Source organism: Podarcis liolepis (genome assembly GCF_965112155.1).
Source record: "Podarcis liolepis genome assembly, chromosome: 1".
NCBI classification, from domain to species: Eukaryota; Metazoa; Chordata; class Lepidosauria; order Squamata; family Lacertidae; genus Podarcis; species Podarcis liolepis.
In genome coordinates this window covers 43,371,106-43,398,565 of record NC_139554.1, presented here as the reverse complement: position 1 = coordinate 43,398,565, position 27,460 = coordinate 43,371,106, and the positions used below count along the sequence as shown (strand labels likewise).

The following is a 27,460-nucleotide window of genomic DNA, read 5'->3' as shown; positions in this document are numbered from 1 at the left end:
TTTCCCCCTCTGCATGCCCCAATTCTCCCTCCCCCCCCCCCAAAGATCAGTTCCTAAGGGTTAAGGGACTCTTGGGATATAGTGGAGGGTGATGCAGATGAAGGGGGTCAAACAGCAACTGCAGATTTTAATCAGCAGAACTGGGTGGGGATTAACATTCCTCATCCGGTTTGGCCCTTAAACTGTAGTAGAGAATGACAGTAGGTGATTTTTTAAAAAAAATATATGCAACCAAATTTATAATTAGTTTTCACATATGAGTGGTTTATGTAAAATTTCTGAAAAATTTGGAGCCATGGAAGCAAAAGGTTTCCTTTTGGGAGGAAAAGGAAATAATTGTGCAAAACTGAAACATGCTTAACTTCCTTATAAAACCTGAACTTCCTACAATACTTTAAGAGCATGAAATGTATCATGTTTAATTTAGTTAGAATTTTAAATTGTACTCTTTTTTCATATGTGAAATTATAAATGGCTTAATCTTGTCCATAATATAATTACAAATATATCCAGTGTTGGGGGATGGAGCAAAATGAGCATTTGCTGAGATGGAGTGTGGTTGTTTATTTATACCTCACTTGTCCTTTTTGCTGTAATAACTATTATTTTAAACTTTATTGTAGTGATGAAAGTGAAGATGGATTGGATGACAATCCTCTGCTTCCTCAGCCTGGGGGTCCCTTGATACAAGTTAAAGAAGAACCTACAAGCTCCTTGCTTGGGGAGTCATCCGGAGCAGGAAGTTCTGGAATGTTAAACACGCATTCGCTCAATGGAGTGTTGCAATCTGGTAAATGTGCTTTACAATTAATTTTAGTTTGCATTGGGTGAGTAACCTGGCCTTCGACAGTAGACATATAATAAAAATAATAATAATAAAAATAATAATAATTTATTATTTATACCCCGCCCATCTGGCTGGGCCTCCCCAGCCACTCTGGGCGGCTTCCATAAAACCAAAAATACAGTAAAATCACACGTTAAAAACTTCCCTGAACAGGGGACAAGGACCAGTATGTTTGGGACAAGGACCAATATGCTTGCCAAATGCAGAACTTTCAAATGGATGAAGGCTAGTAGCCTTTGTTATCACTGTGAATGTATTTTTTGTACTTAGGACAGGGATAAATGCTTTCTCCAGCTAAATCTGTTGACTCATGTGAATAATACCATTTTTTATCTTACTGTGTTGTTTAAACAGAGCCAAAAGCAGAAAAAGGGAATCTATACAACTTTTCCAAATTGAAGAAAAGCAGAAAGTGGCTAAAGGTGGGAGTTTTATTATTCTGAAATCCAAATGTGTTTACATTGCTACTTTTATTGCATTATTTTATGATGTAGTTACAGAAATCAGAAAGCTTTCTAAAAAGAGTGAAGCTTTCAAAACACCTCACCATCTGTTAAAACTTCTTGGCTTCATGGAATTGAGAGGAATTAATTTTGTTAATCCTACATTACAATCTCTGATATCTGTGCAGTTGCTTGCTTAGAATTGTAGCATTATTTACCTGGTCAGTTGCCCTAGAGTGATGAGAAAGGCATCAAAAGAATCTCTGAATGAGTTGGGCAGGGTGGAGATAGGGAATCCTGACGTGGGAGTTTCAAAATCTTGGCGCGCATTGAGAATGTATACTGTTTTTTCTTATTACTATAATAAAAGTTTCTTAGGATTGCAAGCAGGTGAGATAGTGGGAAGATATGTTAGGAAATATTAAGGGGCTTAGGGTGGTCTGTAGAAGGTGTTACTCGTTTTTTTCATAACCTAGCAGTCATAAACAGGCAGGCATTTTAAAGGAATTATTGTACACTAATCTGGTCATCTTGCTCGCTCTTACTGACCTAAAATCCTCTCAATTTTGGCAGAGCATTCTCCTGAGTGATGACTCCAGTGACAGTGAGTCAGCAACTGATGAGGATGGGGAAGAAGGGGATGAATTTACTCTCTCTAGGGAAGAACTTCACAATATGCTGCGACTGCACAAGTACAAGAAACTGCATCGAAGTAAATACAGCAAGGATAAAGAGGTAAAATTCTAGAGTGTAATTTGTCCTTTGCCAACAATTTTGGAGAGTAGCTTTGCTAACCTGTGCCCTTCAGTACAAAAACCAGGCTTTTCATCCTGTTAGTCTTTGTTTTTAGAGCAGTGAAAACATTGCTGGCTTGCAAAGAGGCATTGGGGTCATTATTTTGCTCATCCCAGCTTCTTAGTGTGACATACAAAAGAACACAGCTTTCTTTTTCATACTGCGGATTTTCCAGCTTAGCTGTGTTCCTTAAAGCATTTCTTAAGTAAAATACATATTTATAACAATTGAAGTCTGCTTCAGTTACAGCAGTACCAGTACTACAGCGCAGGTTTGCTCTCCACATATGATCCTTACTATGAGCAACAGCGCCATCTCATAGGACCCAAGAAAAAGAAGTTCAAAGAGGACAAAAAATTAAAAGGTAGGCATTGTATTGATATACTTTCTTAAGATTTTATAAGGGTAGACTTCCTTTCCTATTGGGCTTCTAAACTTTTGTTTTTTCTTTCACTCATCCTCCCCCAGTGTATTATACTATACTTATTTCACAGACTTGCATTCATGTTCTAGTTAATTATCCAGGTATATGTAACATCTTGATGCATCTTTGCCAAATCTTTGCCACAGCTCAATTTGACTTCCTCATTGTGTTTATCTTCTTTAATGTTTGTGAATAGAATTCCATTTTAGAGAGGAAAAGTTATTTTGTTCTCACAAGATATTTCTGTATAGAAATGAAGTGAGGATTGTTCAGTCTCAGTAATTAAGCCTTCACGTGATTTAACTGCAGACCTGCATAGCAGTCAAGAATTAGCAGATGTTATACATAGGATCAAGAGCAGGTTTCAAAGCAGTCCTCTTGCTATCTGTTATCGGAATGATGATAATAATAATAATAATAATAATAATAATAATAATAATAATAATAATAATAATAATAATAATAATTTATTTATACCCCGCCCATCTGGCTGGGTTTCCCCAGCCACTCTGGGCGGCTTCCAAAAGAATATTAAAATACTATGATACATCAAACATTAAAAGCTTCCCTAAACAGGGCTGCCTTCAGATGTCTTCTAAAAGTCTGGTAGTTGTTGTTCTCTTTGACATCTGGTGGGAGGGCGTTCCACAGGGAGGGCGCCACTACCGAGAAGGCCCTCTGCCTGGTTCCCTGTAACTTGGCTTCTCGCAGTGAGGGAACCGCCAGAAGGCCCTCGGTGCTGGACCTCAGTGTCCGGGTAGAACGATGGAGGTGGAGACGCTCCTTCAGGTATACTGGACCGAGGCCGTTTAGGGCTTTAAAGGTCAGCACCAACACTTTGAATTGTGCTCGGAAACGTACTGGGAGCCAATGTAGGTCTTTCAAGACCGGTGTTATATGGTCTCGGCGGCCGTTCCCAGTCACCAGTCTGGCTGCTGCATTCTGGATTAGTTGTAGTTTCCGGGTCACCTTCAAAGGTAGCCCCAGGTAGAGCGCATTGCAGTAGTCCAAGCGGGAGATAACCAGAGCATGCACCACTCTGGCGAGGCAGTCCGCGGGCAGATAGGGTCTCAGCCTACGTACCAGATGGAGCTGGTACACAGCTGCCCTGGAAGGAATAGAGCAAAAAATCATGAATGAATAATAGTGGCCTCAGTTTGTTAAAGGGTAGACTAATCATGTGGCCTTCTGTTCTCATGAAGCTAAGTTGAAAAAGGTGAAAAAAAAGAAGAGACGGGATGAAGAACTCTCGTCTGAGGAGTCTCCACGGCGCCATCACCACCAGACCAAAGTTTTTGCCAAGTTCTCTCATGATACCCCTCCACCAGGGTCCAAGAAAAAGCATTTATCCGTTGAACAGTTGAATGCTCGCCGGCGCAAAGTATGGCTGAGCATTGCTAAAAAGGAGCTGCCAAAGGTGAGCTTTGTCAGTAAAAAAGAGTGAAATTAATATGTTTGGCTGGCAGATCCAGCAAATGCAGGAATGCAGAACAAGGTAAGGTAGAAGGCCAGGCTAATATTTTATCATCGGTCAATTGCAGGGTTGGCAATATTGGCTTATAGCTGTCTGCTTTGAGGGTGTATTTACTTTTTACAATTACTTTTCTGGTTTTGATTTAAATAAGCAACCTTTTGCTTGCCTAGAAAAAAGCAGTAAACCAATATGGCAAAAAGGGTGAAAGAGAGGGATGTATTCAAGTTCATAGAAGGGAGCGCATGTAAAATCGAATCTCTTTGATATGATATAACTATAAGTTGATGTAGAGAAGAAATAATTGTCCGTGTTGTGGACTGGTTTACGGGAATGGGCTAGAACCTCAGGAATAATAAGCTTACATTCAGCGGTCTCCTGTTAAGGCTTCAAGGCCGGTGTCACAAGGTAATTGGGTGGAAGAGGTGAACGCCCATGGTCTATGTTTCCATAAAACCTGGATTGGTGGGAGCTCTCGGCAGCCAGCCAAGCCGAGGTCAGCGTCTATTTGGGCTTTTGACAGCAACTTGTTCTGTTGCACAGCCTACTGAGATTTCAGTGTAAGCATTCGTTAACTAGCTGGATAAGTTAGTGTTTGTTGTTTTCTTACCTTCTGAGCTATTTTAATCATGTGTAATTATTTGGAATTTTTCTCTCTTGTAGAGTTTTGTTTTAGTAAGGTCTGTGTATGATTTTATGAAATTTGGTCCGGTCTGAGTTCCTAAACCCTTTAATTTAAACCACACTTTTTGGAGCAAGGGTCATCCACCACCTATGTAGTTGAAAGAAAGAGAGTAACAAGTGTAGAGTGAAACATAGTCATTTTACCATAGGAGGAAAAATAGTTTTCAGGAATTAAAGGCAAACAACATACTTCCTTGGTGATATTGATCATAGCTTTTCGGGGGGGGGGGATGTTTATCTGTGTTTTATTTAGCTGTAGCATGCCCCATAGCTTGATCATTTTTATAATAGTCAGCTGTCTATACAACTCACACTTTGATATTGTAATTCAGATATATTTGGAAACAGTAAAATTACTTTTTAAGAATGTGACCAAGCAACGATTTCTTTAACTCTTTCTTCTTTTTAGGCATACAAACAAAAAGTTTCTGCCCGAAACCTGTTTTTAAGCAACAGTCGAAAGGTAAGATGCATCATACATTATTTTAATACTAAGACAAGATGGAAATTTACTGTATGTGAAACCTTTCAATCTATATTATTCTGTTTGTGTATTATAGGAGTTTATATTCCATCATTCAAATTACCGTGGGCTTACAATACTAAATCAGAAATTCAACCCAAATCATTAGAAACATAAGACCCCTAAAGACCAAAAAAGCAGATAAAGCAATTGAAGTAAAGATGTTGGAAAAATTAAAGGGGGGTTGTCTGTGCCATCAACCTAGGCACTAGGCAAGCCTCCTAGAGAGCATTCCACAGTTTTGTGCCATTACTAAAAGAACAAAAAACAAAACCTTTCCCCCCGTAACCACCTGTTGCACCTCAGATCACAAGGGAACCCAGAAAAAGACATCTTGATTGTGTGGAGACCGGCAATATTTCTGATACACTGGTTCCAAGCTGTGAAAAGTTTTATAGGTCAAAGCTAGCACTTTGAATTTGGCCTGTAAGCTAACCTGGTGCCAGTGAAGCTCATGAAGCACAGGCATAATATGACTCTTAATGCTCATTCTCAGTTTGCTATCTTGTAGCAGTATTTTGAATTAGCTGCCATTTCCAAGCAGCCTTCAAATTCCATCTTTCCTACCTTTCCCTTGGTAGCTGGCTCACCAGTGTATGAGAGAGGTGCGTCGAGCAGCTATCCAAGCCCAGAAAAACTGCAAGGAGACTCTACCGAGGGCGCGGCGCCTTACGAAGGAGATGCTTCTTTACTGGAAGAAATACGAGAAAGTGGAGAAAGAACACCGCAAAAGAGCCGAGAAGGAGGCACTGGAGCAGCGCAAACTGGATGAGGAGATGAGAGAGGTGAGACTATATCACAGATAGATGAAAACTTAGGCAGCAGAACCGAGATATCAGCTGCAATCATTGCAGTGCTCCATATGTCAAGAGAAGAAACACACTGCACTCCAGTTTGTATTTCTTTTTATGATTGTGATCTAACTGCTTTTGTTTAATTCCCAGCTAAAAAAATATGCCATGCTCCTCTCAGTGTTACTTTTAGATTACCTGGCTGCCCAGGTGTTCTTGAACTCCATCTCAGCCAAAAGCAACTGGTGGGCCAACCTTTCCTCACCCTTGACCTCGGGGAAATACTTTTAATGTTTCTGGATACATTGGTGCAGGTCTGAGTGATACCTTTTAAGTGCATCTGATAAGCCAGGTGTCCTTTGGCCTGCATAGCACAATTTTCTGTGCTAGGGTGCTGGTTTCCTTTAGTTGAGAAATAAGATCTCTTTACATGCCCTGAACAGTAATCTTTTACTGTGTCAATATGCAAGCCACTAAAGAAAGGCCTGGCTGTGTTTCTCATCAGCTGAAAATGTCTTTTGTTTTTGTTGCCGTCTAAGCTCTATTTTCTGTTTTAATTTTTGTATAATCCAGCCAAGGTCTACTTTACCTTATAAACATATGGTGCCTTTTCATAAGATTTCATCTCAAGGTTAGCAAGAAAGAACATTTTTTTTTTTTGCAGTAGTAGGGTGATTGTCATCACTTTGATATTAAAATGGTACAAGGATATAATTAAGTCTTCAATATGTTTACAGTCATCAAAATTACCTGTATTGTTTTAACTTCTTTTGAGGTTACTTTAGTATATGTCCTGCCAAAGTGAGCACTTTTGTGATTTCCTGTGTCCTTCTGTAACTTATTTTAGGCTAAACGGCAGCAGAGAAAACTTAACTTCCTGATTACGCAGACTGAGCTGTATGCCCACTTCATGAGCCGCAAACGTGATATAGGACACGATGGAATCCAGGAGGAAATCTTGAGGAAACTTGAAGACAGTTCTATCCAGAGGCAGATTGATATTGGTGGAGGAGTCGTAGTCAACATTACCCAGGAGGATTATGGTAAGGAGTTGAACTGAACTCCAGCATGATTTAGGTGAATCATGCAAGTCTTGCTGTATTGCAGGCTTTTGGATATGTGCGTGTTTGGCCTATCTATGAAGCCTTGAGATTAATCCATGTGGACTTTTTTCTTTTTCCAAATTTGGTGGTATTTTCAGATAGTAACTACTACAAGGCTCAGGCCCTGAAGAATGCCGAAGATGCCTATCGGATTCATCAGGCCCAGGTAAGTACTCAGAAAGAACAATGGAGTAAAGTGTTCTGGAGTGCCTGGAATGGGAACAGGACACTTAAGCTTGCCTTATATATTACTAGGTTTAGTCTGTGCACCATAAATCTGTTAATTTGGAATTCTGTGTCTATCAAAACTATGAGAAAGCTGGCTTCTGCTGATTTTAAAGCAAGAGCAAGTTAAAGGGAAATATTACTACAGTGAGTTTGTTAACCCTGATTACACTCATGTAGAAACTACTGAGGTTTGTCCACTGGTAATTATTGGCAAAACCTATTGGTGTTTCGCAACTTTCTGACTAGTTGCAGGACCTTAACCAGACCTAGCAGAGTACACGCAGAAACTACGGAAGCAATTGGTGACTTGGCTGCACACAGGATAGACGAAGCAGGAACTAGGAACTTGTAGTTAGGTGTTTATTATATACAGTGGACTATTTACAGGAACAGAACACGGATTTCTAGCAAGCTCTCTCTGACACGGAACACAACTCCTACATGAACCACTGAACTAACAGTTAGTAGGCCATTAATTATCACTCCCTTGAGAGAGCTTGACCAATCAGGGAGCGGTCTCCATGTCTCTGTTATCACCAGGCAGACTTATTCCTTCAGATTGCCTTCTGGCTGTCTGCCAAACCTTAATTGACTCTGTGTGAGTAGCTGCACGTACACAGTTTCCCAACAGTAATGGCATTCCACTAAGTTTTCATGGGGTTATAACCTTTCCCCCCACACTTCTCCTTGTTTAGACACGGTCATTTGATGAAGATGCTAAGGAGAGTCGGGCAGCAGCCCTTCGGGCTGCCAACAGGTCTGGCAGCGGCTTTGGAGAAAGTTACAGCCTTGCCAACCCATCTATCCGGGCAGGAGAGGACATTCCACAGCCTACCATTTTCAATGGTAAACTGAAAGGTTACCAGCTGAAAGGCATGAACTGGCTGGCCAACCTTTATGAGCAGGTATGCGATTGTTACTTGAAGCTAGTTCTTTAAGCCGAGTTCCTTCTTGGTAGAGCTCCAGGGAAAGGGATGCATTGCAAATAGATGAACTGGGCTCATAGTCTTGTAATTAAAAAATCCTTTCTAAGGACAACTCAAGATATGGTATCAGGGATAACCTGACAGATTATCAGATATTATGGAACTTTCAAGTGGCACCTGATGTTTGAGGGAGGATAGCGGGCTTCAGTAATTTACTGATTTTCTAGCTGTCTCTTGGGCATTTTAGTCTGTCTTGCTCAGACTAGACTTGTAAAGTGGCTGTAACTCTTGCAGGGCATCAATGGAATCCTGGCAGACGAAATGGGGTTGGGTAAAACAGTGCAGAGTATTGCCTTGTTAGCGCATCTGGCTGAGGTAGGTGGATTCTTTGTCTTTTACAACCCCCATACTTAATATGTGGTTTAAATGGACCTCAGCTTACACATTTCTGCATTGACATTTATTTTCAGTCCATACATCACCCAAATTGACCTGCTTTGCTATTCTTAAGTGCCTTTCCAGGACTCATATAGCTGCACATTTTCTGTGTTCCTGGTATTAGTCAGCCCCCTCCTGATCTATAGCCCTACTGCTCTATTATCTTAACTGAGCTTTGTATATATTTTTCTACATAATTTCCTCATAGCCTATATATTCTCTTTATCCACAATATTTCATTTTAATGTTGTTTCGGATATTGCTTCATTCAGTTAAGTTCTCTTTCCTCTTCCAGAGAGAGAACATCTGGGGACCCTTTTTAATTATTTCACCGGCTTCCACCCTAAACAACTGGCATCAGGAGTTTGCCAGATTTGTTCCTAGGTTTAAGGTAACAAGCATTCTTGAAATGATTCCACAGTTAACTTTCTGTTCTATTATATGCTTAGACTGAAAATTGAGAGGGTGTAAGAAGCGTGTTGGTTCATTCTCTCCCCTCTTCTCCCTGGCCTTTTTAGCTGTAATTTCCTAATTGTTTTCTAAATTTCTGGTGAATAACCTTTTTGGGGTCTTAGTACACTGAGAGGATTGTCCCATCACCCCAGTGCCTAGCCCACAAGTCCTCCTAGATGTTTTATCTTGTTTTTAATATTCTGTTGGGAGCCGCCCAGATAGGTGGGGTATAAATTTATTATTATTATTATTATTATTATTATTATTATTTCACACTATACATAGCAGCTGCCTTTACCACCATTTTTCACGGTAAGCATGTAAAGTGTGGAGGGAAGAGAACATGTCCCTAAGCAAGATGCAGACAACAGCCAGAGGAGTGCAACTCCTTGGTATATGTACTATGTCTGTTTGGGGACTGTATGTCTTTACTTCACACTTTACATATTTATCAGAAAAATACCACAATTTTCATGTGGTTGTTGCATAAAGTGAAAAGCGCCCTAGAGAAACTATACTGTACATACATACTCATAATTTGTTTTATGCTGTTCCTATCTTTATCAGCAGATGGCAGCGTAGCATTAAATGTATCACATTTGAAAGAGAAATTGATGCTGGAATCAACTTTCTATTCTTGTTCAGCAATATCTTACAAATGGGATCTGTGCTTTTAGAAATATTGTTGCATTTTTCTTTTACGCTATGAACTGCACTCTGATTTCAGCCTGCCTTCATGAAAAATAATGCTTTATTGGATTTTTTTTTTTGGGGGGGTGTTTTGCTTAGGGCAGAAATATGAAATAGTTCCACTTCTCTTCAGATTTGTTAGAAAGCACTTTCTTGACATTTGTTTGTGTGTCTGTCCTAGGTGCTACCTTACTGGGGAAATCCCCATGACCGAAAAGTGATCAGGAAATTCTGGAGTCAGGTACGTCTTAACTTATTTTAAAAGCCTTTCTGGTACTTGTTCATTTACAATAGACTATGAAAATATATTCCCAAAGGACAAATGATAAACGTATCCATTATGCTGTTCCCATTTTCAGTTTTAGTTTAATATTCATCTTCCCTATGATACCTACCTCTGTGTTTCTTCTAAATCACATATTGTACAACCTTCCTAGTGTAGTGGTTAAGAGCAGTGGGCTCGTAATCTGGGGAACCGCGTTCACGTCTCTGCTCCTCCACATGCAGCTGCTGGGTAACCTTGGGCTAGTCACACTTCTCTGAAGTCTCTCAGCCCCACTCACCTCACAGAGTGTTTGTTGTGGGGGAGGAAGGGAAAGGAGAATGTTAGCCGCTTTGAGACTCCTGAAGGGGAGTGATAAAGCAGGATATCAAATCCAAACTCTCCTTCTTCTTCTTAAGTCCCAGTTCTCACTAGTCCACATTATATATCCTATATTTCTCTTGCCCAGTTGCAGCATCTATGCTTACTCTCCCCTTTCCTTGTGTGCTTCTGTTCTGAACTTCTGGGAATTTCCCTTCCCTGCTCCAACATTTGAGCTCTTCTTATGAAAGAATCTGCTACTACTTTGGCCCTGACTCTTAGAACAATGTAAGTGGAAGTCTGACTATAGCAAGCAGATTGCTTCCTGAGTGGTAGAACTACATGTCGTGGTTTAAAGCATTATGCTACAGGACCTTCTAGTTAGGAAACTGGAGGTATACTTTTAAGGGAGAATACCAACAATGTTCTTAATGTGGTGTGTGGATTCCCCCCCCCCCCACTAACTCAGGCATTGAATATGGAAAAAGATGGGGAATGTAATGTGTGAGTTCCTGAATACAGATATTTTACCTTAGTATCACTGACGAGTCAACTCAGTTTATATAACTAAAATATGTTTTCATAATTGCAGAAGACTTTGTATACTCAGGATGCTCCTTTCCATGTCGTGATCACCAGTTATCAGCTTGTAGTCCAAGATGTGAAGTATTTTCAACGGGTTAAGTGGCAATACATGGTGCTAGATGAGGCACAGGCACTGAAGAGTAGCTCTAGGTAAGAAAGAAAAAATTCTTGAGTCTTTTTGGCCAGTGATAGAATAGGAAACACGGCTGTAACAGATTTATACTATCTTACAATGCTTAATATTGTAGTTCTTTTCTTACATATTTTTCCATCTCTGATCAAGCTGCCATGACCTAGTTTGGATATACACTGTTGTGATTGCTTAGAAGGTTATTTTTAAAAAGCCAAACACAATCAAGCAGTATATAAATTTTGATACATAAATCAAGGTGCCCATACTTTATTATCCCAAAGGAATCTGGGCAGTTTGTGACTGGAAAATTCACTTTTTCAACTGGATGCAAGAATGTTTTCCCAAAATCTTTCTTAACAAGTTATTAAGTTGGAATTGATCGGTAGCACCCACCTCCTTGAAATTTTTGGGGTTGTGTTAACCTACTTGAATGGAAAGCTGTCCTTTTCCTGTGAGAAACCAAGGCAATCGTCGATATCAGGAATCCATGGTACCTGCAGGACCTTGGAGAGCTCTCAAAGTCTTGCTGAAGCAGCCATAGAAGACGCTGTCCCTGCAAGCACTAGATCCAAGACTATAAACTTTGACTGAACCTGTAATACAGTAAGCCCGGCTCCCCAGAGGAGATGTTTCCCTTTGAGTCCTCTGTAGCACATTGTACAATCCCTGGGTATTATTATTATATTTATTTCATTAATTTAGTTCATATCCCAACCTGCCTTCCAAAGGAGCTCAGGTTGGGAAACACATAGCTAACAAAAAACATATCTAAAGATGGTTAAAAACATTATCTCAGCCAATGATTTCAATGTTGCCAGGGACATTATCTATTTGGCATTAAATGCCTGGGTAAGCAGGATTGTTTTTAAATGGCTTCTGAAAGTAATGAGGGAGACAGACCTACTTCTCCAGGGGAAGCATTCCATAAATGGGGAACCACCACTGAGAAAGCCCTATCCTGTGTTAGCTCCAACCGAGTTGTGGCCTCACCTGCCACTCAATAGAGTCTGAGATGGTTGTATTGGGGAAGGCAATCTGTTAGGTACTTGGGTCCCAAGCCACAAAGGGATTTGTATGCTAGTACTAACACTTCAAATTGTGCCTGGTAGTTCACTGGCAGCCAGTGCAGTGCTTTCAGAAGCAGCAATGCTTGATCCCATAGGCTGCCTCGCCAGCCAGCCATCAGCCACGTTCTTCACCAGCTGCAGCCTCTGCACCATCTTCAATGGCAGCACCACTACAGACTGCGGGTCACGACTGAAGCTAGTGGTCAGATGTATTTATGGCTCAGTAATGTTTGACATCATTCGTTTATATCACAGCATATGGTTTACATTATGCTGCATCTCTAGAATAACTTCAGGAAAGAAATGGAATGTAGGGACTTAACATGATAAGAAAATTGTATGTAGTCTGTTCTCTTTCCTAGATGATACCTTATACATTAATGTTCTTTCTTGCCACTTTTTATCATAGCTAAATTCTATTAATTAAAATAACATTGGTATTTCAGCGTTCGTTGGAAAATTCTGCTTCAGTTCCAGTGCCGAAATAGACTGTTGCTGACTGGGACACCCATCCAAAACACCATGGCTGAGGTATGCACGACTCCCTCCAGTTCACACTATTCTAGATTAACTTATAAACAAAGATATTCTGATCAGTATCTAAACATGGAATTCGATTGCTTCGGGAGGAAACTCCACACAGGATGAAGTTTCATTTGTTGCTTCGACTGCAACAGTTCTATTATTTTCTGTTTAAAAGCTAGCTTCTCCTTTTTGGCAGTGGAACTTTTCTAGTAGAAGTCCACATATGTTTGCTTATATCATTCCCATGTTCCTGGATACTGTACCATAACAATAACCATGGATCAAATGAACGGAAGTATTATATCCCATTCACTGGACTGAAAATTGTTAAAGATGCATAATAGACCAGTTAAATGGTTTTTCGAAGAATAAATGAATGATTCTGTGTTTTCACAATTTCTTATGGACTTTGAACATCTACATAAGCTGACTGACTAAGATAATGAAGTTGCTTAAATTTTGATTGGTGCTGCACAGTTTACATATATTGATAGTTTAACTGTTCAGCAGAAACCCCTTGAACAGCTGTGTAAATGACCCCTGCTTCACTTCAGTGGTACACTCACTGGTCACAGATGATATTTTTATCCTTACAGTTCTAGTAGATGCAAAATCTTAGTTGTTACACTGCTGCTGGGTTAGTTGCACATGGCTTGCTCTCTCCCTTTCTTATTCTTCAGGGTCCCAGAAGGGGGCACCCACTATGAATGAGGCAGCAAGGGATGCTATTACTGAAGTGCAAATAGGCACCCGGTTACCCTTTATACATCTACTGAAAATTTACTATGAAGGGTGGGAGAATTGGCAGAAGAGCTTCATTCTGCACTTGAATCACAGTCAGGGCACTTTATGCATCTGGAAGATAGTTATTCTGTGTCTTGCTTCTTTATTTACAGCACCATGTTCTCGTCTCCTAGCAGAGAAGCTTGCTAGTGACCCAGACGTGTGTGACTCTGAGACACCTTTCATAGAGAACAGAATTATTTTAGTGCAATCTGCGTAGTTGCACTCTTGCTGACCTCTCTTTCTGGAGTTCACTCTGTGCCCATAGCTTTATCCTAGTCGTTGGGTTTGGAACTAGAAAAGGGAAAGATCTGTTTCACCCTACCATCAGATGTGGAGAGGGGCTTCTCTGTCATAGTTATTGAAAGGTTTCCTTTTAAGTGGTGACAGAGTTACTGGCAAGACTCTATAGTATACTTATTTGGTGGGTTAACTTCTAGTACTTACTTTTACTCTTATGTTGCAGCTCTGGGCTTTGCTTCATTTCATTATGCCAACACTGTTTGACTCGCACGAGGAATTCAATGAGTGGTTTTCTAAAGATATCGAAAGCCATGCAGAGAACAAATCGGCCATTGATGAGAGTGAGTATTGTGCAGGAATCTATCTTTTCTGCATGAGAATTCTGCAGCTTGAGCAGAACTGCCTGCAGTGACCAAAATGAATTGTTAACTGTTCCTTAATTGCTTTTTAACTCTACTTTCAGATAGACTTAATATGTGCTGCTAAGGATTGTTTTTGTAGAAGCTGAGATAAGACTACAGATGAGTTTTTGGAAAGAGCAGCAGTAGCAGTTTTTCACATAGGGAAGGAGAATACTGCAGTGTCTGAGATTTGGGATAGTGAAATACTTCCTAGGTCAACATATAGATAAACTTGAGTATTAAGTGCTACAAGATCTAGTGATGGACACCAAATTGGATACCTTTCAAAGGGGATTAGACACATTTATGGAGGATAAAGTTCCTTGCAACTACTAGTTATGATGACTTCATGTTATTTTCAAAACTTAAATTGTCAGTGCTCATTAGTAGTTTCCAGACATAGACTGCATCACTTCAGTTTTATGAGCTGGTCACTGCTGGTACAACTGTTAAATTTGGCTAAATGACAACCAAAATAGTAGAACCTAGTTTTGTAATGAATTCTACTCAATATCGATCCAGAGCAGAATTCTAATGTACAGTCGTACCTTGGATCCCGAACGCCCTGGAACTCGGATGTTTTGGCTCCCGAAAGCCGCTAACTTGGAAGTGATTGTTCCGATTTGCAAATGTTCTTTTGGAACCTGAACATCTCACAGGGCTTCCACGGCTTCTGATGCAGCCAAGCAGAAGCCGCAATTTGGTTTTCGAACGTTTTAGAAGTCAAACGGACTTCTTGAACGGATTCTGTTTGACTTCTATAATTAGCAGACTAAAAACTAAAACACATTGCCGGATTCTCCAGAAATGGACCAGACACAATTAATATTTCATCCAGAAGAGCTTTATGCTACTGAAGGCAAATGAGCATAATGGTCACAAATCCAATACATTCAGGATTGACACTGTCCATATGAAGTCCAGTTGTAGCAGACTTAACTTAAACTTACAATAACTTATAATAAGACTAAACCTTAACATTAAGCATGCTTTGTACAGAGCATCACACCAGTAGGAAAGAGATAGAAAAGAAGAGAGACCCAGGCTCCTTCTGGCCTATTATCATAGTCAGCATGACCTTGACAAAAAAGATAACACAACCAGTTTAAGCCAGCTGTACTCAGCTTCTCTGAAGGAATAGCCCAAACATCATGAACCTTTTGCTTGTTTCTTTCACACAGAGAAGCTTCCAGAACCCTCTTGAAGGAATTAGAATAGGAAAGATCTCTACACATCAGATCCACACTTTCTATACTAAGAAATGCAAACTGACAAGTTTTTAATCGTAGGTTGTTGTTTCTTTCTCATCAAATTTCAGATCAGCTTTCTCGCTTGCACATGATCCTGAAGCCTTTCATGTTGAGGAGAATCAAAAAAGATGTGGAAAACGAGCTGTCAGATAAGGTGCCAAACAGAATTAAATTCTTTTTTCCCTCATGTTTGTTATTTCCATTTTTTTAAGGCTTTAATTTACAGTGTTCGTGTTCTCCCTTAAATCAGAATTCAAAAGGCCTCTCCCTTTCCAATAGTTATTGAACTTCTGCCAGGACAGTCGAATGGTATTGTCATCTTCTCTCAAAACTTGTACATTCATATAAAATGTGACCCTAAAAATCCTTAAAGCTGCACAGTCTTTCCAAAGCAAAGTCAGTTAATGAACAGATGCTGCATTGTCAGCTTGTGTATCCAAACCTTTTTGTCAATTATCAGAATGCGCTGATTCTCAGATCCAAGACCTTGGCTGCATCACTTCAGTTTTATAAACTGGTCACTGCTAGCAGTTATGAGATACGATGAAATGAAAATGAAAGTAGTGAAACCTAGTTTTTTATTGTCAATGTAGTAATTGTAGGGGTGGATTTTGGTTTTGCTTTTTATTTGCAATGAGCAGCATTTCAGCGCAACAATCAAATGTTGCGAAATCAGACTTAAAAGTCCAAAGAAGACTTTGCATTATCATACCAAGAGTATGATGCTCTGTCATGCAGCTACTCTTAGCATTTTTCAGTCCACAAAATTATGCCTATTCCATAACATTGACTATAATGCATCATGATATCTCACAAATAACATTTTTTCGCTTAGTTTCCATTCCCTGCCTCTCTGTTTCATTTCCCTGCTTCTGGATTTCAGTTTTGAAAGATTACCTGCCACCTCATCCACGCTCTTCCCTCCCAGGCCAGGGGAAATCTAGGAAGCCCCATCTCTACACTCTCTGTCTCGTGCACTCTTTAAAAGTATTTTTTTATCAAGGAGGGCCTTCTTTTAATTTTAATCTGGTTGTGCTAGCTGTGAGTTCCCTATCCACTACAGTCATTCATGGATTGTGTATGGGTTGAACGTAGCTCTGCTATTGTCTTCTCTGAATAACAGTTTAATATGCTTCAATCTCTTTCTCTCTTTCTCTTTAAGATTGAGATCCTTATGTATTGCCAGCAAACCAGCCGGCAAAAATTACTGTACCAGGCTTTGAAGAACAAAATTTCTATTGATGACCTTTTGCAGTCCTCCATGGGTACAACTCAGCAAGCACAGAACACTACCAGTAGCCTCATGAATCTAGTCATGCAGTTCCGGAAGGTGAGATTTGTGAATACTGGTCACACTGATATGGTTGTCTGATGATCACTTCAGCAAAAATGACCAGATACCTACATTCCATTACATTCAAGTGCAACATTGAACAAGTTGCAGTCAGTCTTTAGTTGTGGCTGTATGCTGCAGCTAATAGGTCACAGCTGGAGTTCTAGCCACTTCACACAATACAAATTAATTTGTGCTGGGAAGAGTGAATCCTTTGGAAAGATAGCAGGATGGGCAATCGAGAACACAGTTATATTGCCTAGATTTCACATGTGCCTAGCCTAAAATGATTAACTTTTTAAATTATGATGTTCAAACCACTTTTAATCAAGTAGTCCTATTAAGGACGTGCTTCGCAATTTGTCCAGGTTTTTCCCAGCTATTATGAAGAATTAATACACAGGTTTTCCCTCTGCAGTTTCTGACGACTTAAATTTCCTTTATAGGTCTGCAATCACCCAGAACTCTTTGAACGACAAGAAACTTGGTCTCCATTTCACATTTCAGTAAAGCCATACCAGATTTCAAAGTTTCTCTACCGCCATGGGCAAATCAGGGTGTTTAACCACTCCCGGGACAGGTAAGCAATGTTGGCAGACCTGCCAAGAGGGAAGATACAGGTGAACCTGCTATACTGGGCCCAGAGCCAGCAGGGGATCCAGATTCTAACCTTTCATTTTTTGTTTCCTGTTTAAAAAGCAAGTCAGAAGACCCTGTAGAGCAAGAGTTACAAAGCAAAATATGTGGGGACCAATCTAACCAATTGCTTTGTGAAAAATCAGCCACTCACAGCTATGGTTAATGGGACGTAGAGAAATAATAAGTCACAAATGCACCAGGGAAGACTAAAAAATGGCTTCAAAACAAACAAGGAAGTCCTTTCTCTGGGCAACATGGAGGAGGTTTCTTGGTACTTTTTGAAGCCATTTTGGGATCTTCCCTGCTGGAGTGATTGTAGCCTAGAGAAAACAATTGAGAACTCATGGATTTTAGCTGTTGTGACTGAATAGAAGCTTAATCTCTCTCACAGCATTGTTAGGCAAAACAATGTTCTGAGCTCCTTAGAGGAAGGGTAGCATACAAAAGAAACAAAACTTTGAACAGGAGTTAATTAATATATGTTTAAATTGTCCCATTTTTATTCTTCTGTCAATTTATAGGTGGTTGCAGTTTTTACTTTCTCCTTTTGCTCCAGACCACATCCAGCAGTCTCTCTTCCATAGGAGAGGTAGGTTGAAAAACATAAGGGTGAAGTTAGCTTATTTCATTATGTGAAGGAAGACATTTTATTGGCATTAGGATTAGAATTTTTATTTTAATTGAAGTTCCAAGGAAGGCAGTGCCTTCTAGATTGATTATTCCGTTCCTGAACTGTTTTACACTTCGGTGTTCTTAATGCTTAACCCAAATTTCCTTTCTGTAGATGAAATCTTTATCACCCTCTCCTCAATAAATGAACAGTCGTTCACCTTAGAACTCACCTTAGAATTGTAGAACAATTGTAGAGCCCTCAAGGGGCTTCTAGTCTGACCCCCTGCAGTCTTCTTAAATCTATTGGTGTATGCCATCACTGCTTCCCCCATTGTTTCATAAGAGATTTTCCATCTATTGGTTTATCTTGCAAATACTTCATTTTTCAGAGCTCTGTTTTTTTAATTCTTCTCATTTAACGAGATTGATCTTAAACTAGTCTGTTCAGAACTAAACATAGTACAGTGGTACCTCGGAAGTTGAACGGAATCCGTTCCGGAAGTCTGTTTCACTTCAAAACATTTGGAAACCAAGGTGCAGCTTCCAGTTGGCTGCAGGAACCTCCTGCAGCCAAGTGGAAGTCGTGTCGGATGTTAGGGTTTCAAAGAACGTTCACAAACCAGAACACTCACTTCAGAGTTTGCGGCATTTGGGAGCCAAAACGTTCGACTCGTAAGGCGTTTGGGATCCAAGGTACGACTATACTTCAAATTAGAACATATTAGCACCCAGTATAATGGTACTTTTAATTCTTATTATCAACTATCTTTTGTAGCTCAGTACTAAGTAGATGGAATCTGCATTTTTCAGCACTGTATTATGTCTCTTGTTTCCTGTAGCAGATGCTTATTCTCAGCCATGTCATTTTTATAGGTGCTGAAGAAGAGAGTTGTTTCTCTTTCCTACGGTTTATTGATGTTTCTCCAGCAGAGATTGCTAACCTCATGCATCAGGGACATCTAGCCAGGTGAGCAATTCTGTTGAATCTTAAAACAATGACCGGGGGGGGGGGCTGTGTGTGTTTATTTCAAAAATCACTTGCATATAAATAGGCTGGAAAAATGGGTGCATGTATCTGTCATTGCAAAATGTTTACAGCTGATAGTTATATATGTTCCATGCTGGAATACTGGACAATTACAAAACCTATAATTGGGTGTTAAAAATAGTGATAACAACAACAAGGGAAGCAATCTCATAGATAAAATCTATGTGTACACTGTACTGTAGTCAGTTAAGCCAGGGGCTCCCTTGCTGCAAGGGGGAAGGGGACAAACCCATCTCCAGCCCTAACCAGCTCCACTTCCATGGCCAGAAGAAGGGTGGTGGTGAGCTTCCCTTCCCTGGAAGCAGCCAGGCTGCCTGCAGTTGCACCCGCGTCCTCGCAAGGAGCAGTATCTGTGAGACACAAAAAAATGAGGTATGCCTGTATTTAAGTCCTTGTTCCAGAGGTATGAATAAGAGTGTCTACTGTGATTTCTTTCAGATGGTTAGCTCTTTTCCTGTCTCTGAAAGCCGCCTACAGGCTCCACCACTTTCGTTTCTGGAGGGAACCAGAAGAAAATGACCAGCATAAGACTCGGCTTCTGAAGAATAAAGATTTCCTGCTGGATGTCAATTTCCCACTCTCCTCCCCCAACTTGCACAGCTGCACTTTGCTGCAGGTAAGCAATACTTTCAGCTGTATGCAAGTCAAACTGCTTGAGTTAAATGAAATTGGAAAGAAAGATGATAGATAGACTAGATAGATAGATAGATAGATAGATAGATAGATAGATAGATAGATCTTGGAGTGGAATAATGTGGTCAGGGTTGTGTATACTCTATGCTATTTAGTTACTTAATCACATTATTTACATTCTACCCAATATTGAAGCTTCTCTGTGTGGAAAAATTAGAACCATTGAAAGTGGTAAGACACATCAGTGTTAAACCTGCAGCAGCAAATAATAGTATTAAGTATCTAAAAATATTTTTAAGCTGGAAAAGCATTTCCAGCCCACCCACACATAACCTGAGTTAACCATTTGGCATTACAATAAAATAAGATTCTGCACCAGGCAATCCTTTTGTGCAAATGTTTTGGTTTTGAATGAATTTGAATTTATCCCCATGCCAGCTTTGCATTAGGGGCAGAAAGACCTTGCATAAAAAGAATAATAGAAACCTGTAATGTAGGGATGCGCAATTAGCATATGCAGATAAAAGATGGTCTATGCTTTCTGTTCATCCAGTTAGGGGAAAAGGTTGTGCTATAACTGCCCCCACCCCCAGTCACTTTAAAGTGAATAATAAATGTCATCTCAGACTGTTAAAGAAAGGGGTAATAACTAACTTTATGTCACAGGTTGGAAATGATGTCCCTTTGTCATATGCTTTAATGACTACCTTCTTGCTCCAGCATTTAATGATAGAAAAGGGATCACTAACAGTCCCACTTTTGCAACATCTGGCAGTTGTAATCCCTAAAGCCTGTATAGTTTTTTGCGTGGTAGAGCTTGTGAAGAGAAGGGGTCAAAACCAAGCTAAAAGCAACCATTTTGGCTTTTGAAGTGTATCTTTCTGGACCAACCATTTGTAAAATGTCTGTGTCTCAAGTTCTAGTAGCCCACCAGACCATTTAGTCCCTGTTTTGTTAGGTTCGTATGACACATCTTTGGAAGATCATTATTCTATGTACAACTGATCGTTAAACAACTGACTGGTGCTCCTTTTACAACAAAGATTAGCAATAGTTAGTGGCTGCATTCAGATGCAGTGCTAAACGGGGGTTTAATATTACTACAGTGCACCTCAGACTTTTGTGCTCTTCCTTTCGTTCTCCCCCTCCAGTGAGGGACTGCAAGAAGGAGATCTAAAGCTTCTGTTTTATGTTAACTGCAGTTTATTCTTCTAACCAAACCCTAAACTTTGGTTGATATTAACTGTGGTTAGTTGAAGCAAGCCAGCTTCAAAAGTTATGGTTCGAAATGGGCCTGTTTCAACTTAACTGTAGTTAAGATGGACTGCAGTTTGTCTGAGCTGGAATGACATGACAAACTGCAGTTAATCTTAAGCAGAAACAAAAGCTTATTTCTCCTCATGACTCCACCAAAGACTTGGGGAGAGTGTGAGCCCAAGGTTTAGCATTACATTACAAGGAGGACATTGTGTGACTTGTTTTTCGTCTAAATTTAGTGACTAGAGTAAATAATGCATAAAGGAAACTTGAACAGGTTTCCAGTGTTCTTCAGGTACTGTTAGCTTGACCAGGATGAGTGAGAGAACCTTAAATACAAAGAGTTGGTCATTGCAGTTTTAGAAAACTTTTACAAATATATATTTGCATAGAAGCAGTTTATGCAACTGTTACTTCCATATGCGCCCTGCAGGCATTATGCCTCTGAATATAGGTGGGCAGAGTGCAGTTGTGCTTGTAGCTGGATTGTAGCTTGCAGGACTACAAAAGGCGTCTAGTCAGTTTCTGGACTAGAGGACCGTTGACCTGATTCAGCAGGCTCGTCTTACTTGCTCACAACCACTGGCGATCTTACATATTCCCATGGGCAATCATATGAAAACCAGATTGCATGGGAGCTACAAGGACTTAGTGTCTGTGTTTTACATGTGTGTATACAGTAATACCTACGCGAACGTCCGCCTCATCTAGTATCCATTCTGGCGAACGTCTGTGGCAAACCTGGAAGTACCGGAATGGGTTACTTCCAGGTTTGCCGCTCACACATGCACAGAAGCACTAAATCACGTTCGCGCATGCACAGAAGCACAAACCAATCCGCGCTCATGCACAGACATGGCACTTTGCCCTGTGTCCTTTCCGGCTAGTGTCTGGAGCTCCGGAACGGATCCCAGCCGCAAAATGAGGTATGCAGGTAACTCGCAACTTACATGCATTTAACTTGTATGCAATCCACTTTACACACTTAGCAAAAATTAAAAAGGGGGTGGACATCCGGGGGGGAAAGCTTTGCGCCATCAAACGCAACTATATTCGATTTTGGCTTTAGGTGCTGTCCCCAGAACCTAACCCCAGCGTTAGTTGAGTCTTGCTTGTACAGTGGTGCCTCGCAAGACGAAATTAATTCGTTCCGCTAGTTTTTTCGTCTAGCGAATTTTTCGTCTTGCGAAGCACGGTGTCGGGAAAGTTTTGGGAAAGCTTCAAAAATCACCAAAGTCTTAAAAAACCTCAAAAAAGGCTACCACACCGCGTTCTATGAGTTGCTCCTCGAAGTCAAGTCGCAACTGTATTAACAGTGTTAAGAAAAAGGAAACAAACTTGCAAGACGTTTTCGTCTTGCGAAGCAAGCCCATAGGGAAATTCGTCTTGCGAAGCAGCTCAAAAAATGCAAAACCCTTTCGTCTAGCGAGTTTTTCGTCTTGCGAGGCATTCGTCTTGCGGGGCACCACTGTATACACAAAAAATATTTCTCCTAGTACTTTGGTTAAGGATTAGAACTTTCAGAACTAAACGCTGAGGACAGGATATGTAAACTGATCTCTTTTCTAGTAGAAATCATTCCTTAATAGTATTGCATGTTGTAATTCTGCCCAATGTAGTTGTTCATTAGTTGTAAAAGCTGAAGAAAAAATTAAGCAGTGGTGGTAGTGGCCTCAGAATGTCTTCTCAGAAAAAAAAGTCCATATTTCAAATTAAATATTTGGGAATTGTTCATTTGTATCCTTTATGATATTAGGATACAACTGCTATGAAAAAAACTCTTCAAAAACTTCGCAAAACATTTTTAATTTCATCAATTTTTAGAACCTTGTGTTCACGGGCCACTGTAAAGCAGTAATTGGCTACTCTGATTACATCATCCATCAACGATCAGCTACCTCATGGAAACAGTGTTGTCAAATCACAGAGCTGCCGTCCTTCCTGTCTGTAGTGAGCCCAAGGGTAAGTATTTTAAAAAAGAAGTCCTTTCTACCCTCTTCTGATTACGTTTTCCAGTTCTCAGATATTTCCAGAGAGCACTTAGTTTGTGCCTTATTGTATTTGTATTTCATTAACATTGATTCTAGTTTTGCTTGACTGTAGGAACTCAAGTCCACTGGAAATACCACATTTGATGAAGAGAATGGGATTACATCTGCCTTGCCTGATGTGTATATGTTGGGCATCATGTTTGTATGGCTGATCCATGCAATCTGTACACTGAAATTTTGTAATGTACAGGTTGCACTGGTCAAGCCTAAGCATATAGACTGACAATGCAAAATGGGCAGATGAAATCCTTTCCCATCAACAGTAACATTCTTCACAGGGCTTCAGTAGCAATTGAGACCTCCCCCCTCCCCAGGTGAGCCAATGTGTATTGAGCTGTGGTAAATAAAATAAAGTAATGAGCACAGTATTGTGTGACAGCTGCTCAACACTGAGGCAGAGATCCTGTCTTAGACCCTGCTAGCCTTTCCTGATGTCCGACCCCTCTCCCTCCCTGCTTTTGTTTTTAAAGGTAACTCAGTTACTGAACTGTTGACCTGTGTTTACCTTTCTTAGGCAGTAAGCTACTGAGAAACTCAAACGTATTTAATAGTCCATAGGAATTTAGCTTATACAGGATTGCAGAGGAAATGACTTGTTGCTGCAAAATTGGCCCTTCAGGATACCAGATTTCTAGTGCTCAGCACTTCATACAAACTCCATGAAATATAAATTATTATTTTGGTGGGGAGGGATCACATCCTAATAAAATGGCGGAGGGGAGCATGTCTTGCATATTCACTTTAATTTTTATAAGTCAATAAACTTGGAGAGTGTTTGGCTTCTTGCAAGCACTGTTTGTTAACATAATACAAAAGGCCATAATAAACTAGACGTGACTCCAGAAATACAGTTAACCATCTGCTACCAGAAAACCCTCCCCACCCTGAATGTGTTTGAGGATTGTCTAGCGAGATACCTGCCACCAGTGAAGACATCTGGTTGACCTTAACTTACACTCCTCAGCATAATGTCTGCTAATTATTTGAAAGCAAGAGCAGAGCAATAAATACTGCAGTGTATGGTGAAGCAATAATCATATAAAAGCAGGCAAGGAGCATAAAACCCTTATCACAAAAGCCTCCCAAATGTTCCATTCCATTCCTGATCTGTACTTGTTTTAGTAATAACACATATTTGTGCATTGTCTGAATAAGATATGGCTACCTTCATGCTGACATATGAGGAATGAAATATAAGAACCACCTTACTGAACTCTTCACCACATGCCTTCCAAGATTTAGCCTTGTTTTTGTTGTTTAGTCATTTAGTTGCGTCCGACTCTTCGTGACCCCATGGACCAGAGCACGCCAGGCACTTCTGTCTTCCACTGCCTCCCGCAGTTTGGTCAGGCTCATGTTTGTAGCTTCGAGAACACTGTCCAACCATCTCGTCCTCTGTCGTCCCCTTCTCCTTGTGCCCTCCATCTTTCCCAACATGAGGGTCTTTTCCAGGGAGTCTTCTCTTCTCATGAGGTGGCCAAAGTATTGGAGCCTCAGCTTCACGATCTGTCCTTCCAGTGAGCACTCAGGGCTGATTTCCTTCAGAATGGATAGGTTTGATCTTCTGGCAGTCCATGGGACTCTCAAGAGTCTCCTCCAGCACCATAATTCAAAAGCATTCAAAAGATTTAGCCTATTGAGCATTAATTGTAGCAAAGGTTCTCAACCTGGTCTGCAAATTCCTTTCCGATGGAGGGGGGAGTTTAGGAACTACTGTCAGCAGTTTTTCTACAGCACTGATTAGTATCATCAATGGCTGCAAATCTGGAAGTGCAAAATATGATCCTAACTCCTGCCGCAATATAAAATTAGGCTCTAAGTTTTTATATGCTTCCCATGATCTCTTTAATGATTCTTCAATAATACCATGAGAGTTCTCTATACAAAATGACTTATTTTACTATCCTCATGATCCTGGGATATACAGTATGTCGTTAGCCCAATTCTGAAATAGTTTTGTGGTAAAGGACCCCTGACAGTTAAGTCCAGTCACGGACGACTCTGGGGTTGCGGTGCTCATCTCGCTTTACAGGCCAAGGGAGCCGGCGTTTTTCCAGGTCATATGGCCAGCATGACCAAGCCGCTTCTGAAACCAGAGCAGCACATGGAAACACTGTTTACCTTCCCGCCAGAGCGGTACCGATTTATCTACTTGCACTTTTTTGGGGTGCTTTCGAACTGCTAGGTTGGCAGGAGCTGGGACCGAGCAGCGGGAGCTCACCCCATCTGATCGGCAAGCCCAAGAGGCTCAGTGGTTTAGACCACAGTGCCACCCGTGTCCCTAGTTTTGTGTTACATGCACACAAATAAAAGACCTTCCCTTCTAGTATTCTGGCATGGCTGCAAAAAGATCAGAACTTGGTTAGCAGATGTGCTAACCAAAGTTCCTTTAACATCTGAACGAGCCAGGATAATAAACCATGGCTTAATCCTGGCTTGTTTGAACAAACCAGAATTTCAAACTAAGAGTCTCCCCAAATTCTGACGTAATTAGGAACTCTGGTTAGTTTAAAGTTGGAAACATGCTTCTAATCTCCTCCTTGTGTCTGTGTTACAGGAGGTGCCTTTTATCCTGTAGGAAAGTTTTGCAGCCCTGTATCAGCCATGATATTTTATACTTTGCTTCTGTTGTATCTAATGGGTAATAGAAGGGAAAATATGAGATGGAAACATTTCCATGTAAAGCAGTGCACATAATCCCCCCCCCCTCTTTAGTGAATGAGTCAGTCAGAGAAAGATGGTCTTGACTCAGTGTATTAAACCTTGCTCTTTTCATTTCCCATCTCTTGTCTGAAGATGGCAGTGCAGTATTGTATATCCTGCCTGAAAAAGTGCTGAGTGCTTTGCTGTGGCTTTTCATAGCTGGCAACTAGTTAGTTAGCTCCCCCAAAATAAGTTACTGTAGTTGCATTCCGTTTCTTTGATAAAAGCTACCTTTTAAATTGCTGCCCCTTTCCACAGTGTGCATTTGTGTCCCTCTACAACAGGGCTGAGAAATCTTTGACCCTGCAGACTTGCTGAACTATAAATCCCATCAGCAAGCATGGGCAGTGGCCAAGGTGATAGGAGTTGTAGTTCAGCAACATCTGGGAGGCAACTGTTCCCCACACTTGCTATACAAACATGAGTCAATCTGTGTGTTTTAACTAAGCAACCCCCCCCCCATCTCTACCCTTGTGTTCCATAAGTGACTTCGGATGATTTTTCATTGTCTCAACTATGTTGCATTGTACATCTTGCCACACCATTTCCCTTCAAAACTGTATACAATGCATGATTTGATGCTATGTGTATGTGCCTTAGGCTAGTTTTTACCCTGTCTCCCACACCTCACATGCTCTTTTGTAAGTTCTGCTTTTGAAGATATCACAGTTTGATGCGTCTGTCTTTTTCATAGAAAGGAGTTGAGATCTAGATGGACAATTTATTTATTTTTTGTCCTAAAAGAACAACTGTGATCAATTATTCTTAGTACCCCAATATCTTTGATAACATGCCTGTAGACATATGAGATAAATGACAAAACTAATAGTGCTCTTTTATCTTTTACTGTTAAGAACATTGGCTTAGATCCTAACTGAGACTCAGCTGACAGGAGTATACCATAAACAGAGTTCTATTAATGCTCCCACCAGTGGAAACGGGGGATGGTATTTTTGTCAGTCTCCCACATCCCTTGAAAATCTGCTGCAAAGGGTTGATGGACCCTCCAACCAGCAGATTAGATAGTGCAAGGGACTGCATGTGAAAAGGTAGATGGCAAAAAAATCTGCCATATATACAAGATAATTTTTTCACTGTCGTTGCATTTTGTTGAATAATTCTCTAGATGACAGATGTTCCGGAACAGCTACAGTGCAGATGGATAACCAGAGTTTGTAACTTATGATTATGGCTTATACAGCATTCCCTGTCTTTCTCACTGAGTCTAGTATCTACCTTGTTGTTGATTTGGCTTTCACTGCTTAGCTGTGAAAATGTATTTGAGAGCACGTACTTGCTGTACAGGATGGCACCATGGACTTGCATTTTAGCCTGTTGAGGAGAGATAAGAGAGTACTATAGCTTTTTACAAAAGGCAACCTTGTCTGCTGGAACAGACTCCTTATCTTGAGACTATTCAGCTATTCAGCCATTGAAGAAACAGCTGTTTGGCTAACATTCTACTCCATCCAGATAGCAGCAAAGATTAAAAATGATGGAGATGGTCCAAGATAGCTACTTTGGTATAAAGATTAGATTCCTGTGTTGGCAGCACTGTTTGACTGGGTAATTTATATTGAAGCTGACAGTAGGGAAGGTGACATGCAAAGGAAGATAAACTGAAGACCTCAGTGTTCTAAATACGGAAATGAAATTTTGCATTTGGATAGCTCAGAACTGCGTTGAGTTTAAAGAAAGTGCTGCGTTAAAAAAACCTGACTTTTACAATTCAAGCACACATACTGTGATGCTAATGTAGGGGCCTTGTGTGACATGTCTACACTCAGATGGCTTAAAG

The 27,460-nt window shown here is 40.4% G+C and overlaps 1 protein-coding gene across 3 annotated transcripts in view; it reads left to right on the top strand.

Annotated features, from left to right (window-relative positions):
- Nucleotides 1–27,460, top strand: part of INO80 (INO80 complex ATPase subunit) — a 55,787-nt gene that overhangs the window by 10,520 nt on the left and 17,807 nt on the right. For 2 of the 3 annotated variants that reach the window (XM_083506046.1, XM_083506045.1), the window contains exons 3-25: nucleotides 624–790; nucleotides 1,202–1,269; nucleotides 1,864–2,025; nucleotides 2,329–2,449; nucleotides 3,712–3,926; nucleotides 5,074–5,127; nucleotides 5,769–5,972; nucleotides 6,826–7,021; nucleotides 7,180–7,247; nucleotides 8,005–8,214; nucleotides 8,530–8,610; nucleotides 8,969–9,064; nucleotides 9,998–10,057; nucleotides 10,992–11,134; nucleotides 12,631–12,715; nucleotides 13,959–14,076; nucleotides 15,455–15,540; nucleotides 16,549–16,716; nucleotides 17,166–17,299; nucleotides 17,880–17,947; nucleotides 18,844–18,937; nucleotides 19,457–19,634; nucleotides 22,733–22,870. In XM_083506046.1, the coding sequence (XP_083362172.1) occupies nucleotides 624–790; nucleotides 1,202–1,269; nucleotides 1,864–2,025; nucleotides 2,329–2,449; nucleotides 3,712–3,926; nucleotides 5,074–5,127; nucleotides 5,769–5,972; nucleotides 6,826–7,021; nucleotides 7,180–7,247; nucleotides 8,005–8,214; nucleotides 8,530–8,610; nucleotides 8,969–9,064; nucleotides 9,998–10,057; nucleotides 10,992–11,134; nucleotides 12,631–12,715; nucleotides 13,959–14,076; nucleotides 15,455–15,540; nucleotides 16,549–16,716; nucleotides 17,166–17,299; nucleotides 17,880–17,947; nucleotides 18,844–18,937; nucleotides 19,457–19,634; nucleotides 22,733–22,870 (2,914 nt within the window). The remainder of the gene's footprint in view (nucleotides 1–623; nucleotides 791–1,201; nucleotides 1,270–1,863; nucleotides 2,026–2,328; nucleotides 2,450–3,711; nucleotides 3,927–5,073; nucleotides 5,128–5,768; nucleotides 5,973–6,825; nucleotides 7,022–7,179; nucleotides 7,248–8,004; nucleotides 8,215–8,529; nucleotides 8,611–8,968; nucleotides 9,065–9,997; nucleotides 10,058–10,991; nucleotides 11,135–12,630; nucleotides 12,716–13,958; nucleotides 14,077–15,454; nucleotides 15,541–16,548; nucleotides 16,717–17,165; nucleotides 17,300–17,879; nucleotides 17,948–18,843; nucleotides 18,938–19,456; nucleotides 19,635–22,732; nucleotides 22,871–27,460) is intronic. The other variant, XM_083506047.1, reaches the window with a different exon arrangement.